Source organism: Crinia signifera, chromosome 6 (genome assembly GCF_055691185.1).
Source record: "Crinia signifera chromosome 6, ASM5569118v1, whole genome shotgun sequence".
Classification (NCBI taxonomy): domain Eukaryota; kingdom Metazoa; phylum Chordata; class Amphibia; order Anura; family Myobatrachidae; genus Crinia; species Crinia signifera.
Window position 1 is genome coordinate 67,313,666 of NC_139222.1, and position 17,438 is coordinate 67,331,103.

Here is a 17,438-nt window from a genome sequence, read left to right on the forward strand (position 1 = left end):
CACAAGTCACCTCAATGGTCTCTGACAATGGACAAACGGAAGGATTTCCAACATTATTTTTTATGCACTGCTAGGTATGTAAGGAGTCTACTAAATAATACTACTCGTTGGGTGCTGCTGCTGTCCTCTGGCTGCATCTTTATATGTCTCATATGGTGTAGCTTTCAGGAACGAAATAAGTTATAATGTAATCCAATGCCGTACGTGACCACCCCAGCCCAGCACCAGTGAATTTTGGGGCTGAGCACCCCATTGTATCTCAGCTGCAGGGGATTTGGGTTCACCTAAAAATTATAAGTCAGTGCTGGACATAGGGCCATATTCAATGAGAAAAATTTGCCGTGTTTTATGGCGATTTTGTGCTATTTTCGCGTTGGAAGGAGCATTTTGCTCTCCAAAAGTGAAACACCCTATTCAATGTGATATTTTCCCCGTCTTTCTAAGTGATTTTCGTCGTGTCTCTCCATGTAGCAATTCTCCATCTTTTCATGGAGAACTGGAATGTGAACTTTTAAACTAAAAGGTTTTTTTTTTTTTTATTTTGGTGTCAAAAAATCAGGAATTTTTTTCTGTGAAGGGGCATGTTATTTTTATTCATGTGCTTATATATTTTTTTAATTATTATTTTTTTTTACACAGAGCAGCCAGCAGGGGGCCGGAGCTCTCGAGCCACTCATTAGATATTCATATATTCACTGCACCCGATCATTACATATGCACTATCGGGTGCAGTGAATACTGGGTCCCCCGCTGGCTATAGGGGGGGGGGGGCAGCTTGTGCTGCCTGGGTCCCGAGGAGCCCTCCTCCCCTCCACATATGTTCTGGGGCAGCCAGGGAGACTTTAATCTCCCTGGCTGCCACCGTCCCCCGGCTCCCTGCCAGCTCCCTGCCGCGGACGCTTGTCCGCTGCAGGGGTTAAGACTCGCCGCGAGTGGCGGCGAGTCTTAACCAGATTGAATAGTGGGAGAAGGAGTGGCAGCGAGCCCTCCGGAACAGGGCGAGTGCATGGCGAGAGAAAAAATCTCTCGCCATGCACTGCGAATTTTTCTCATTGAATATGGCCCATACTGTAATGCGCTAAACTATCTTTCTAAAAATAATACATCCTAGCATGCCCTGCTACAGTTTTGCTATCTGGCCATGCTAATACTGATGCAGGGTATGCTGGGATGTGTAGTTCAACATGCAGGGATGAGTGTCAAGGTTAGCCATCGCCACTGTAGGGAGTTGTTTTGCATGATCTTTAAGGTCTACATAATGCATGCGGTCAATATAAATGTGTGTATGTTCTTGTCTTTTCATATATATATTTTTTTTAATTACACCTTTTTATTTATTGTCATGATGTTTTCAGTATGAGTTATTTGTTTTATACCCTTTACCTTTGTTCTGTTTTTGTTCTAAAAACTGCAATGTTCTTGGAACATTTAATTCTTTTTACATTCATTAGGACAAATATAAGGGGTGAAATTTACTAAGCCGGGAGTTCTATTTCAGATGGCATGTTTCTATAGGCAACCAAACCAATTTATTATCTTCTAAAAGGTGTTAAATAAGAAGTAGATTCTGATTGGTTGTCCATAGCAACATTCCATCTGAAATTTAACTTCCATCTTAGTAAATTTCCCCCATAGTCTCAAGTCTTTTCAACGTAACTTGTTGGTTCCACCAAGATGCAACAGTAGAAACAGAAATTCCTTCCTCCAAATAATTATTTTCTAGTCCTAGTGTGTGTGCACTTTGCCCAACAAAACCTTCCACTATTGTGTAGGCACTGCCAAAATTAGAATGGTAACCATATGACATGGTGATATAATAAACCATCTACTAATCACTCTCAACGAGCACCATTCTTAAAAGCGGAGGCTGTCAATTTGCAGCTTATGCAGACTGACCACCGTGTTTTGCTAAGGTTGTGAATCTGTGGTGATCCTAGGCTGCATCCTGAGACATAACACTTGGATCTTGCAGAAACTGTGCAATTCCTTACAAATCACAATTAAGCCTTTGGAATGGACATAACTAATAAACTGGAACGTTCTAGTAACCACTAGTAACTGTTGACTTCAGCACTACTCCTTAGACTGGCTTAATAGATTCATTTAACTAATGGAGCTGCTGAGTGATCTGGAGTACACTGAAGCTGATTTAAATACCTAGCGTTGCTGGTCCTTTGCACATGACAATCCTAATTAGCAAGTATATGGGGTATATTTAATTAGCTGCGGGGCTTACAGTGGAGATAGCCTTGATATTTAATGACCAAACCTATTCAATTTTAAGGCTATTTTCTCCCACTGTAATGTCTATTAACACATAGGTTCATCGTTAAGTGCTTTGTGCAATGGATTAATGTGCTTGTGGTGCACCAAGTTAGTTAAAAAAGCATTATGTACTGTAGGTTTCTGTTGGCACCTCAGGAGAGTGCGATGAGAACCTAAGGTAAGTGCAACCTGCGGTAATACAGGGTATAGACTAGACGAATCACACCACCGCCGATATCATTAACGATATTGGCGGTGCTCCCCGATGAACGAATCAGTGCATATACACCGAATGATATTGTTCATTGACGTCACCCGGCCCTCCCCGTTGAACATGCCGTCGTTGACAATATAGGAGGTTTTTCAGACCTGCTCGCTGCAGATTTGCAAGCCGGACGATTACCGAACTACTGTGCATGTGTATGGATTGTACCGCGCATGCACAAGGCCACCCAGTGATAAAATCCAGCATCTTTACTGATTGCAAGCCATCCGCAAGTTGATTGACAGGAAGTCAGTGTTTGTGGGTGTCACCCGGCTGTTTCCTGGGAGTGTCAGGAAAAATGCAGGCATTCCCAAGGTTTTCAGGGAGGGTGTGAAGTCCGCTCCAGCCCCGATCAGCCTGTTTCTATTGCACAGGTTTCACACACAGAAAAAATCATTTGATGGTGAATTGCAAATAGATTTGCAGTTAATCACCGATCGCGATATTTTCACAAGCCATTCACAGCCTTTCACAACTCTGGTGGGGTGGCGACTATCTGATTGCAGGGCTGTGAAAGGCTGAGGCTAATTGAATATGCCCCCAAATTTCTGTTGAATAGTTTACCCAGAAAATTTAGTTTCTGCAAATGACATGTGGGTAGCCTGTCTGAGATGGCGTGAAGGCATTAATGTCAGCAAGTAAGCAATAACCAAATATTCAGTACTAGTCTTAAGGGACAGGCGAAAGTTTATGTTTATGCAATTCTTGTTCCGCCTTCCATTCCCAACCACACCAGGACCAAAACTGCTGCAGCAGCCAGAGCAGGTCTCTAACTATCCACCTACCTTTTCCAACCACAGCAGGGCAGAAGCTGCTGCAGCAGCCAGAGCAGGTCTCCAACTATCCACCTACTGTACCCTTCCCAACCACAGCAAGAGCTGCTGCAGCAGCCAGAGCAGGTCTCCAACTATCCACCTACCTTTTCCAACCACAGCAGGGCAGAAGCTGCTGCAGCAGCCAGAGCAGGTCTCCAACTATCCACCTACCCTTCCCAACCACAGCAAGAGCTGCTGCAGCAGCCAGAGCAGGTCTCCAACTATCCACCTACCTTTTCCAACCACAGCAGGGCAGAAGCTGCTGCAGCAGCCAGAGCAGGTCTCCAACTATCCACCTACCTTTCCCAACCACAGCAGGGCAGGAGCTGCTGCAGCAGCCAGAGCAGTTCTCCAACTATCCACCTACCTTTACCAACCACAGTAGGGCAGAAGCTGCTGCAGCAGCCAGAGCAGGTCTCCAACTATCCACCTTCCCTTCCCAACCACAGCAGGGCAGAAGCTGCTGCAGCAGCCAGAGCAGTTCTCCAAGTATCCACCTACCCTACAGTGTTCGATTCACAGACCGGTACTTGTTTCCTATCTGGGCGCCCGCTAAGTTAATTGCGCACCATGCTATTCTCCGTATCAAAATCGGATCGCATCGCATCGGATACCACAAATGCACATACACGATATTGAACGATGCGATGCGATCCGATTTCGTTCCCGCTTTTATGGTTGGCCCATAGGATGGGCCATCTGTAACACTACTGTATTTATTAACCCTTTAAAGCCCTCCCCTTGTCACATCTGCACAGAAACACAGTATTGACGTCAACCCGAAGCGTGGCGAGCGGCGGCGGTACGCGTCCTCCGACTTTTTCATACCCCCACTATCCTCGTCGGCGTGGAGTTGAGAATAGAATAGTGTGGCGAGCGCAGCGAGCCACCGAGCCCGAAGCGTGGCGAGCGCACGCGGATACTTCACAGGTATCCGTGTCCCCTCGCGGGCTTCACAGGTATCCGGCTGCGCTCGCCACGCTTCGGGCTCGGTGGCTCGCTGCGCTCGCCACACTATTCTATTCTCAACTCCACGCTGACGTGGATAGTGGGGGTATGAAAAAGTCGGAGGACGCGTACCGCCGCCGCTCGCCACGCTTCGGGTTGACGTCAATACTGGGGTGGCGTTAACAATGGAGGCGCATTTTAAAGCATCAGGGGGGGTTTCCTATACAAATCGTGGGTTTGCGGGGTTATTACATTGAAATCAATGTAAAATCGGGTCTCGGGGACCATTTAACATTGATTCCAATGTAAAAATCAGGTTGATCGCGTCACCGCATGCGATGCGATCCGATTTAAAATGAAATCGGATCGGATAGCATCGTATGCCATCGTACATCATCGAGTACCAAATCCGATGCGATCCGATTTCATTACGGTGCCGTACGTAGAAAACCTGGGCGCCCAGATAGGAAACAAGTACCCACAGACCACTCTGCCAGTGAGTTGCTTATTAATTTCAGTTTGTCAAAGGTTTTGTAAAGTGAAAATGTTTTTCATTTAATTCTAATGACACATCACAATGCATGAAAACAACAGAAATAGCATGGACCCTTATGACAGCCTTATGGGCTTGTCCGATTAAACCCATCTTCAAACTTAGATTGTCCCTTAAGATGATAAGTTAGTGTACAAAGTTTGAAGACGATTAGTTAAAGCGTTTGAGAGTTATCGTTGAACACACTCACACACAAACATTGTTCAATTATACCTATGTAGATGTTTTACTAGGTACAATTCTGTAGGACCTATTAGTCTTTGCTGTCACCTACTGGCTAGAAGGGGTTTTACAGCTAACACTGATGTATCAAAGTAATTCTGTGTTTTACAAATTTTAACTTGGTACACACTGCAAATATTTACTATGAGAGTTTACAGTCCTTTATATTTACATAAATAAAAACATAGGGCCAGATGCACTAAACTTCAAAAGTGATAAAATGGAGAGTGATAAACCACCAACCAATCAACTCCTGCCTGACATTTTTGAAACCCAGCCTGTGATATGACAGGTAGGAGCTGATTGGCTGGCTATTTATCACTCTCCATTTTATCACTTTTGAAGCTTAGTGCATCTAGCCCCTAGTCTTCCTGGCTTTTGCAGTTATTGGCTATATTGGGAGTATTTATTGATAGGTTATTATAGGTGAGATTGGTTGTATGTAGCTTAGTACAGGGTTCATCTAGTATTAGGGTTACCAACTCATCCCTTTAATCTGGGACACATATTAATGACACAGGTTCTGTGGCAGTTTAAAACCAGGTGAAATGGAGTCTTGAGGTGTGGCAGTTTAAATCTCTAGTATAGGGTACTTATGAGTTATCCGGGCGCCCGATTTTTTGATTGTATGCCTTAAGTTAAGGCATACAATCAGATGCGATGCGATACGATATCGCATCGCATCGCATCGCATCGCATGCGACCATCCGATGCGATGACCCGATTTTTCCATAGGAATCAATGTTAAAATGGACTGAGTCCATTTTAACATGGAATTCAATGGGAAAAGGGGTCCTTTTCATACCCCTACTATCCAAGTGGGCATGGAGTTGGATATAAACCTGTGGCGAGCGCAGCGAGGCACCGAGCCCGAAGCGTGGCGAGCGTAGCGAGCCCCGCGAGGGGACATAGAATACCGTCCCCTCGCGGGGCTCGCTTCGCTCGCCACGCTTCGGGCTCGGTGGCTCGCTACGCTCGCCACAGGTTTATATCCAACTCCATGCCCACTTGGATAGTAGGGGTATGAAAAGGACCCCTTTTTCCCATTGAATTCCATGTTAAAATGGACTCAGTCCATTTTAACATTGATTCCTATGGAAAAATCGGGTCATCGCATCGCATCGCATCCGATGGTCGCATGCGATGCGATGCGATGTGCCCGATCCGACCCGATTTAGAAATCGGGCGCCCGGATAACTCATAAGTACCTAGTATAGTCTTCCTCTAGATCAGTGATAGGCAAATTGCAGTCAAACATGTGTGGCTGATTATTAAGCAGGCTGTATTTGCAGGTAGCATGATGTTCTACTTCTGCTGACATGAGATTCTATTTAGCCACTGCAGTGTGTCCTCCAGGACTGGGGACGGGGAACAGGGGGGGTCCTGGATGACACACTGCAGTGTCTGTGATATAATTATAACTGCGAGAGCCGTGGCCCTGCTGTATAGGCTCTGGTGGGTGAGGGCCTGCATCCAGCATTATGGGCTCTAGTCTCTGGGCTGTAGCCTAGCAGAGAATGTTCCTTATGTGCAGGGCCGGTGCTAGGCACCGGAGCTACCCAGGCGGAGGGGGCGCCCACCGTCACGCTGTTACGGGGGGGGATGATGCGGCCGCTGCGGGAGGGGGATGGAGGATGCAGTCGCTCCGGGGGGCAGAGCAGGAGCTGTGCGGCGGCAGCCGCCGAGTTTACTGGGGGTAGAGGGGAGAACCCGCTCACCTGCCGGGTGCCGCGTCTCTCCACAGAGGCGTCTGGCAGGGGTCGGGTAGTGATGCGGCAGCCACTGAGCTTGCTGGGGGTAGAGGGGAGAACCTGCCGGGTGCCGCGTCTCTCCACAGTGGCGTTGGGCGGGTGGGTTGTCAGAAGTGAAATGACAGGGGGAGATGCATCGGCAGCCGACTAGGTTGCTGGGGGTGGTGGGGGAGCCTCTTAGCCGCTCACCTACATCCAGGGGGTTTCCCAGCTCCGGGCTACCGCCCTCCAGTGGCCGGTGCCCTAGGCAAATGCCTAGAGCTGCCTAGTGGTGGCGCCGGCCCTGCTTATGTGTGTGTCTGGGCTCTATGATCACAGCTCCGTGAGGATCAGGTTCCTTTATTGCCCTAATGGTCCTGGATTTCCTTGTATTCCTCCTAATGTCCATCACAGAGATTATGGCACGGTTACAGCACTGCAGGGGATATGGCAGCTGTGCACGATATAGGTGTCTAGATGCTGCTGGCACTGGGAACAACTTCCAACTGTACTGTACCACTGGTGTCTGGCTGCCCTGGGTAACTATTATAGAGGGCATGCAAGCTGGAGAATAGTGCATATACGTTACCACTGCACCCTCCTATGTATTCTGAGTTCAATTCAGAGTGAAGTATTGCTGGCCCCATTTCATACGCTACTTCTAGAGAGATCAGGCAATCTCCCCACATATACTCAATTACCCTGCTTATTCCCAAAATATGTGCAGGGAACAGGGTGTTCCTTGTATGTCTGAGCCTCCCTTATAGGACAGTGCCCACCATATAGGACAGTACCTCCTTATATAACTGTGCTCCCCTAAGTGAAGGTTGAGGGTTGGGCACCCTGAGATATATCCGTGAACAGAGCCCCAGGATTTCTAATGCCGACATCTTTATCAGTATCACCATTTTCAGCAGCCACATGCTAGGCACAATCAATGTGTCACAAACAGATTTAAATTCCATCTCAAATGGACAAAACCATGTGCACTGCAGGGGGGCAGATGTAACATGTGCAGAGGGATTTAGATGTGGGTGGGTTATTTTGTTTCTGTGCAGGGTAAATACTGGCTGCTTTATTTTTGCACTGCAACATAGATCTCACTTTGAAGTAAAACTTCACCCATATCTAATTCTCTCTGCACAAGTTCTTTTTAATAACACATGAAAAAAAGAATTATCTGTATAGAACACTCCTGTCAAAACTCAGAGGGAATTTTACTAAGATGTCAATTCTACTTCACATGTGGTGTTGCTATGGGCAACCAATCAGATCGTGTCTACTATCGTCTAGAGCAGTGGTAGCCAACCCTAGCCCTCGAGAGCTACCAACAGTTCACATTTTCCAGACAACCTTGCTGCTGCACAGCTGCACTCATTAATCACTGACACATTTTAAAAGATACACAGATGGAGCTAATTAGCGCACTTGTGATTCTGTGAGAGACCTGCAAAACATGCACTGTTGGTAGCTCTCGAGGACTAGGGTTGGCTACCCCAGATCTAGAGGGTGCTAAATAAATAAGGTGTAGATTCTGATCCCATAGCAACATCACATGTAAAATAGAATTCACATTTTAGTCAAATTCCCCTATAATGGCCCTTATTCTGATTGAGTCGGACGGCTGCGTGTTCAGTCGGATGGCCGATGTATTGTAGAACGCAAAAGTGAACAACAAATTACAAGTGGCGCTATGCAGCTTCAGAAGAGAGTCCTCCTGAGTGTCACCAACACCCCAATATAAATATAAAGAAAGAAGGTTTTTGGAAGAGACGTATTGTGTGTCTGCGCATGTGCGAAAGCCGCGCACGTCCGAATACGGCGTGAATTCCGTACAGAAAATGATCGGTTGGAACAATCTGAACACAGGTTGGAGAGGGGTGTAAAGGGCTGTTTGGGCTTATTACCATATGCGTACACCCCGTGTTTCATGGGCGTTCCCATTAAAACGCTGGGTATACGTATGGTAATCCGGCCATGACGCATGTGTGGGGGGCGGACAGCTGACATAGCCGGATGCCAGCTGCCCGCCCATATCCCTGCGTTCGCACAGAGAAATGTCCGAGTCGTCTGGAGCACTCGGAGCTGTCTGACTGCTCGGTCCATGATTCAATGGTCGGCGACCATCAGAGGATGGGGGAGGTTCCCACAGTTGTGGGAGTTGTTCACAAGAAACATCCAGTAGCAGTACATTCGCTCTGTTTCTTACCGCATTCGGACGGTGTAAGCGATCTGTGCGGTTGGCGGGGCTGAGAACACTCAGTGGCCATCCGAAAATACGCATCCGTCCGAGTCAACTAGAATAAGGGCCGATATTATAAAATGGCCAGAATAAGCAAGAAATAGATTGAGAGCTTTACCAGTGAGCAGGTATCAGAGAAGGCAATCTGACATAGAATGGATAGAAAGAACAGCAAGGTGTGCTGAAGATGGATTGCAGTTGGGAATGGCATGTGGACTTGGGACAGCCAGGAGGGAGATGTGAGAGGGAATATATTGAGTTCTTACGTGGAAGCATTCCGTTTAAAAAAAGCATGGCCTTCCAGAAAAAAAGGCTCAGATGTATGAAGAGTCCAATGTAAGGATTGGGGAGAGAGATCATGGGAGGAATGGTAAAGTTTTTAGTGTAATCACCAAGCATATAGGTAACCGTGGTAAAAGAAGGAAATAGTGAGGTCACTAAAGGTGCGTACACACGGGGGAGATATATTGCTAGCAATATATTGCTTGCAATATATTGCTGAGCAATATATTGCTCAGTGTCTCTTTTTCAACAAGCGACCAGAGATGGTCGCTGTTGAAAACGAACCTCTGCTGGGGGACCCGCAGAGGTAATTAGCTGGTCGCAGGAGCAAGCTCCTGCGACCAGCGATTACAATGGGGCAGAAAACGGGAGCGCGCACCCGGAGATTTATCGCCGGGGCACACTCCCAATCACTGGCAATATGGTCGCCTGCGACCATATTCCCAGCGATTATAGCCCCTATCTCCCCCGTGTGTACACAGCATTAGGGAGGATCTGTAGAGAAGAGGAAGGATCCACAGACCCATCCTTATTGAACACAACAGAATGCAGTATTCAGTATGAACTGAGACCGGATGGATTCATGGAGACCAATGGCATATGCTTGTTTGTGTGTGTGTGTGTGTGTGTGGGGGGGGGGGGGGGGGGAAATAAAAGTGGGTGATTGACAGTGTCAAAGGCTGCAGATACTGTAGGTCAAATAGAATGAGAATTGACAGTTGTTCATATGCAACACGCTGCATAATGCCCCTTTCAGACCGCACTTTGTAAACGGTATATTGCCGTTTTTTTACCGTTTTAAAACGGTAATCTGTGCGGTCTGAAAGGTGCAGGACCACTTAACCGGTTAGAAAATACAGTTTTTTCTAACCGGTTAAAATGCAGGGTCCTACCCGTTTCAGAACCGGTATTTTAGGCTCAAAATTGGGTTCTGAAACGGTATTTAGGACCCAGCCAATGAGCTGGGTCCTAAATTCAGCACAGTGAATATTTAATGAGCGCTCATTAAATATTCACAGCACTGGAGCCGCCCCGCACCCCCCCCGTGCGCGTGTCGCCCCCCCCGCGCGTGTCGACGCCCCCCCCCCCCCGTGTCTACCTACCCCCGTGCAGCCGGTACCTCCGTTGTGGATACCGGCACTGCAGTTCTGTATGGTCGGAAGCACTTATGAAAAAAAGTGTCTTTCAGAAAATGGCTGCCCCATAGGAAAACCTATTTAAAAAAACTGTCTTTCGTTTTTTAAATAGGTTTTCCTATGGGGCAGCCATTTTCTGAAAGACACTTTTTTTCATAAGTGCTTCCGACCATACAGAACTGCAGTGCCGGGATCCACAAAGGAGGTACCGGCTGCACGGGTGTAGGTCGACAAGGGGGGGCGTCGACACGCGCGCGGGGGGGTCGTCGACACGCGCGGGGGGTGTCGACACGCGCGGGGGGGAGCTGCACGGAGGGGAGGGGAGGGCTGAAGGCTGCACTGGCTTTGACCCTGTATTTGGAAAGTTTCCAAAAACGGGTCTGCCAGTGTCAAAAAATCGGCACTTAAACGGTAATATACCGTTTAAGAGCTGCGGTGTGAAAGGGGTTTTATCTGGCAGACCCGTTTTTGGAAACGTTTTCAAATACAGGGTCAAAGCCATTTATGCGGTCTGAAAGCAGCATAGTGTCACACAGGTAGAACTTGTTAAGAAGTGACAATGCCATTTCAGACTGCAGGGAATGTCTGGTGAAACTGCACATTTGTATGTACACAAGTGGGAGACATTTTTGCAGCGTCTGCTTGTCATCAATGAGCCCATTATCTCTTTCCACTGACTACCTGAGAACTGTTTACTTATACATGCATCCTTCGGAACACATCTGTTATCTGTTTACCCCATACATTATACCTAGCTACATTTATTTTTTTCTTAGTAACGAAATACATTAGCAAAAATGTTCTCCAAATTACCTTAGACACCAATGGTTAATATATAGTAACACAAAATAGCACAGTTTTAATGTGCACAATGTAAACAATTAACTTTGTCTTCTACCCAGACTTGCAGCAAGTGTACACATTGTTTCTTATGTGCTGTAGGTTTGGATGTTTTGATTTTTCTAGTTGGACCAACTGCTCTTCTCTCTTTTTCAGCTTGTGGAAGCAAATGAATGATTATCACCCACTCCCACACAATGCCAGATTATAGTTCCAACCGCCAACTGGTTGGCTGGTTGTAATGATATATTATTCTGATGTATAGCCAGTATAAGGTTTGGGATGAAGGGTATCAGGATGAAAGCATGACAATCTGTTAGTTGCCAGGTAATAGGTCGACATAAACAAAAGGTAAAAGGTCAACAGGTTCAACACACACACACACACACACACACACACACACACACACACACACACACACATTTTCAACATGTTTTCTCACCATTTGCTTGAGTTACTATCCACATGGACAACTATTGGTATGCTAATCTGTGGCTAGCAATGTGAGCCCACATGGGTACACTTTTGTACTGACAATTTGTGGACCAATAAAACATGTGAACCATTTTTGTGTTGTCTGGATACAAATACACCTATTTTTTACAAATTTCCTTTAGTAAATATCCCCCATGATGTCAGCTTATTGACTGTCAATCTAGTATTTTACAACCTGGAGTTGGCTGCTTTGTAGCTCCGCTCTAAAGGTCCCCATACATCACGGCCAACGTTCCCCTCGGAGAAGTCGCACGTCCCCTTGCGCCTCTCAGTCGGCAGGATCGCATGCGATATATCGCATTCGCCTGCCTGGCTCGGAAGCAATCCTGCACATTGTTTCTCCAGTCGGTGAATCTCGGAGGGTCCGGTGCGACACGCATGGGACCGCACATCGCATCGGACCATCTGTCATTCACCTGCAATGTGGGCTTTTTCCTGCGACCACCGCAATTGCAGGAAAAGAGCCCAAATTGCAGGTAAAGTGCACAGTGTATGGGGCCTTAAATTGCAACTAATATACAGCTGCCCAGTATAAGTGTCCTACAGGCAGTCAGGTAATGGTTTAGCTGCCATTGGTCTAACTCTCAATGATAGTCAGTGACCAAACAAGTCGTCTTTTAGAGGCAACATTTTTTTTTCTGTAGGGTAGCAATACACATAAACATATATTTCCATCTTATTTGACTTGATGTTAACTAGAGTGTATTTTATATCTGAAGATTGAAGCAGGCGGTATGGACACATCTCAACCATTTCTGACAATTTACAACTGCAAACCCAGATGTATATTTCCCCCACATTTCCTATTTTGAAGCAATTTAGATGAACCTAGCGTCACTTTCCTAAATACAGTAAACAATGGTAAATACGGTTTTAGATTTGAGGAAGGAAATCCACCTTAACACTTACCTTCAGTTGTTCTGTATTGTATGCAGTGAGCTAAGAAAATATAGTAACACACGTACTGTGCATCTGCTGTGACAATCTCCTGCCCCAATCAGCCCATGCTGGATGGAAATACTTAAGTGCTGCTACAGAAGATACATCAAATATCAAGTAACAATGCTGGTAAGGTGTTCTTCGCTGTGACTGAAACCAATAACATTTCATTAGAACACACTATAGAGACAGCTGCAAGTGTCTTTTATGGTTAGCTGGGAACTGAAAGTGGCCCAAAAAATAATTGTAGAAGTGGTCTCATGTGGACAACGGCAAATCCAATGTAGACAGAGCCAATGCCAAAATAGGTGGGATGAATACATCTCTGACCTGTGTGGAAGCATTTGGTTTCAATATGGTTGACACAGTCTAGTAGCCCCCTACCTTTAAGCTGCTGTGACAAACCAAAACCTCCACATTTCAAATAATACCTCACCTCCCCCCCACTGAGACAGAACACAGACCCCAAACCTCCATTGAGCACACAAACAACTCATTACCATAATCCCCCAAATCTCAAATATCCCCACCCCTTACTCCAATGGAGTCCTGGAACACCAGAAATTACATCCCCCAGATAGCACCTATTTCTGTCTCTTTAACAGATGTCACAATGGATATAGATTAGCACCCGCCTTAGTTAGGGCAAAGGTTGTTTATGTGGGAGACAGGAGGGGGTGGGGCTACATTTTTTTTAAGCCAGTGTCTGACAGGTGGCCTCACAGGTGGACTAGCCTTCTGGGAATTTTTCCGGTAAAATCTATGGCAAATCTGCACCTGGTTACAGTGCAGTAGGGTTAAGCACTAGAAGGTTGGGATTATGCCCCAAAAATGTGTTTTATATCCTAATCCAGAAAAACTAAATCCTGCTCACCCCTCTTTCCTGGTGAGTGATTACACCTGCCAACCAATTCCTCCAACATCAGCCTTCTCCTCCCCCCCCCCCCCCCCCCCCACACACACATACACCTGAGCAGCGCGTGCCGTGGACACTTCTAAGCTTTTTCAAAAAAAATATATTTCCTAAGGAGGGGGACTGGCAACACCACCCATACGAGCACCAGGGCCCGGCACAGCTGTCTGCGCCACTGAATGTGCTACGAAGGAGCCACAGGTGTTTAGTTAGTAAGAATAGGCAAGTTATGCATTTAAAATATAAAATATGTGTAGTAGCGGGATGCGGTAATTTGGTCTACAGCATGATGGTCGACAGTCATTAGGTCAACATGGGAAAAGGTCAGCATGGGTCTAGGTCGACATGGTCCTAGTTCGACAGGTCGTTAGTTCGACAGTGTCTAGGTCGACATGGGGTTTTTCACTGTTTTTTGAGCCGACATGTACCGACAGGTGGTATTTCATGCCCTACCATCCACTAGGGCATGGTGGGAGAATACAATAGTGTTCAGGACGCATAGCGAGCGATGCAAGGGGATGCGGTGCACTTTAAACTGTGTCCCTGTCGACTGTGTTGATATTCCGGAAATAAATAAAAAACGGTGAAAAACCCCATGTCGACCTTTTGACTGTCCACCTATACATTGTCGAACTAATGACCTGTCAAACTAATGACCTTTTGACCTAGAACAATGTCGACCTTTTCCCATATCGTCCTAGACCCATGTCGACCTAATGGTGTCGACCATCATACTGTAGAAAAAATTATCCCAACCCGTAGTAGCTGCTTGTTGAAACTGCTGTATCTCTCTGCAGTTTGGCTGCCTGTACGGCCAAATCAGGACACATGTGAAGACAAGGAGGGAGTGTGGTTTGCCTGTCAATAATACCTAGACGTATATTTCCCAAAGGCAAATTCTATGTACAGACACAACCTTTGCAATTGTATTCTATGTATAGGCTTTATTTCCACAAGTGTTCCAATGGGATAAAACTGACCGTATGAGTACAGATTAGCACAGCTGCCATATAGATTCACATACTGTAGATACATATTTAAAGTGAATATTCAGCATGATTATGGAGAAAAGGGAGAGGGCTGATACCTGCTAATATATAGGTTATAGGTGGGTTAGTAGGGAGAAGAGGACAGAGGAGGGTCGCAACTGCAAAGTTAGATGGATGATTGTTAAATTAAAGTTGTAAGATAAATGGCGGAAGGCAAGACATTCTAAACGTTATGATTGACCCAAGTGTGAAAATAGGAAGCCGCATTTAGGGACAAGGTGAGGTGGCAGTCATTAGCAGAGAAGAGAAGGATGAGTGTGAGGGAAAAGAGGCTGGAGATGTAGGGACGAGCATTCAGGCTTTGTCAGTGAGAGAGATTACATTTTACTTGTAGTGGAGTAGAGAGCCAATGGAGTGACTGGCAGAGATGGCAGACTGGCAGCAGTGATGAGGATAAGCTGGAGAGGGGAAAGATGATCGCTAGGAAGGCCAGAGAGGAGCAGCAGTGATGACGATAAGCTGGAGAGGGAAAAGATGATCGCTAGGAAGGCCAGAGAGGAGCAGATTACAGTTATCAAAATAGGTTAGGATGACGGCTTTATCTGGCTGAATGCCCCAATGCATTTTGGTAGCCTTATATCACACACATTTTAGTCTGTTTTGGGTTAAACGGCAAACGCTCTGCCCCCTCACTAGCTCAAAAGAGCAGAGGGGCATCATTGGCAATGGTGATCACCTCTGGGTGACTGTACCCCTGGCATTAGTTTCACCACAGAGGCCAGGTAACAATTAATCCATGTGTGTATGTGCTTAATGGCTTTATTAGTTATAAGACTGTTAAGGAGGAATACATTGTTTAAAAACACCTGGAATTTGAGCATACCTCCCTCCGCACACAAGACAGATATTCTACTGTTGGTACACTTCGCAGAGTGGCACAGTGACTATATACACCTATTTCTTTGGAGCAGTTGTTAGGGATCCTGGCTTCTGTTAAAGCAAGTCGCACCGCCAAAGTGCACAGTGCAACTCCAGCTCCAGCTGCTGCAACTGCTGCAGGAATCCACGGTTGGGAGCAATGCAGCGGTACTGAGAAACATGGCGGATGGCATCTGCTAGGGAGAAGTTCTGGTAAATCATTAGGTAGGCCAGGACCAGTGTGGCTGAACGGCTTTTACCCAAAACACAGTGTACAAGGACTTTTCCTGCAAAGAAAAGTAAAAAAAACAAAAACACATTCAGATTAAGATGTATGTGTGGAACCCCCTGATTTTCATGGTTGTTCAATACATATTAGATGAAATTTAATAGGATGAGAGATTCAGAAAGTGATAGATTTGTCTAGAAATCTGCAGGTTTTTTTTTTTTAAAGCGGCAATCATTTACACTTCGAAAGCAAACTGGTTTTGCAGTGTAAATGATTGCTGCTTTAAAAAAAAAAAAAAAACTAGAGTTTTTTTTCTACCAAATCTCTCACTTTCTGAATCTCCCATCCTATAAAATTTTCCTCCTTTATGTTCAGAAAAGAAGCAGCATATAATAAGACATAACAGCAAAAATGCTGCCAAAAATGATCCATGAAATGTGTATATTTTGCAGGAATAGTTAGATCCCTGTATAGATCCCTGCAGGAATAGTTAGATCCCTGTATAATGGTGCAGTAAGATAATAAAACATGCAAAGTTTCCTACAGAAGGTAACTTTCTTCATATCTGGTGGACATGTCCAAAGATAGCTGATATCTGGAAGGAAGTGGTAGCCTTAATCTCGAACCTGTTGGGTGTTGCCATCCCCCTGGACCCCAAATACTTTCTCCTTCCATTAAAATCACCCACGCATACCATACACCAGCACAAACTGCACCGACATATCTGCACGGCCATGACATGTCAAATGGCGGCTGATTGGAAGAAACCCTCCCCAGCCCCTATGCAAGCAATACTCTCTCGTATATGGTATACATATAGAATGGAATATATGACAGCGATCATACGCCATTCTCTCAAAACCTTCCATAAGGTGTGGACCCCTTGGCTGGCCTTTCAAAACTCCCCTCTCCCATTTGACTTTCAATAATGGAGGCCCCCTCTCCCCCTTCCCATCCCCACTGCCTCCCTTTCCTTGTAGTTAGTCCTGAACAGTGCCTTACTGTGTTGTTCCAATTAACCTCCCGAACGGGCAGCCTGCCACTCTGCCCTGGTGAGTCCCCCTTCTCTCTCTTTCTCACTTTCCTTCTCACCTCATATCTCTTTATAAAAGAAAAATTCCCCCTTTTTTTTTCTCTCCTCGGGACCACATATTATTACAATGAAAATTTGTTTATCGCTTACATTTAACCTTCTTTTGCACAATGTCATTGTATCTGAATTTGCTTGTATTCTGATGTGTTCCAACCAATAAAATGTGTTTAAAAAAAAAAAAAAACTGCAAAGTTATCCGCATGAACAACTTAATCTGAAATCTTATCATTTAGCAAATTCGCATAGTGACTTTTTGAATTTTCTGCTTCTTAATAAACAGGAGTACAGTACATCCTACACAGCATTAGGCCCACTGTGAAGAAAGAAGAGCAAATGGTGAAGAATGGATGAGCAGCCAAACATATGAGGTATTGTGTCAAGCACTCGATCGCCCCAACAAGGTTTCTTGGCTACTCTGTAACTCTTAGGGACATAACTTAGTTTGCAGACACAGTTGGGACTTGTCACTAGATAGTCTCTCTCGGTTGTGTGTCTGAAAAAATCAGAAAATTATACAAATTAGTGCAGATTGTATTTACAAAGGTATAAAACAGTAGTGATAGT

General features: G+C 45.6%; 1 protein-coding gene and 1 long non-coding RNA gene across 2 annotated transcripts in view; one reads left to right on the top strand and one right to left on the bottom strand.

Annotated features, from left to right (window-relative positions):
* On the top strand, positions 1-17,316 carry LOC146007687 (uncharacterized). Its single transcript, XR_014444385.1, has 3 exons — positions 1-74; positions 12,729-12,861; positions 17,155-17,316. It is a non-coding gene; the product is annotated as an uncharacterized LOC146007687 (long non-coding RNA).
* Positions 15,428-17,438, bottom strand: part of LOC146007686 (dual specificity phosphatase 29-like) — a 21,672-nt gene continuing 19,661 nt past the window's right edge. The window contains exon 3 of the mRNA XM_083146219.1: positions 15,428-15,839. Coding sequence (XP_083002345.1) covers positions 15,628-15,839 — 212 coding nt within the window. The 3' untranslated portion in view covers positions 15,428-15,627. The remainder of the gene's footprint in view (positions 15,840-17,438) is intronic.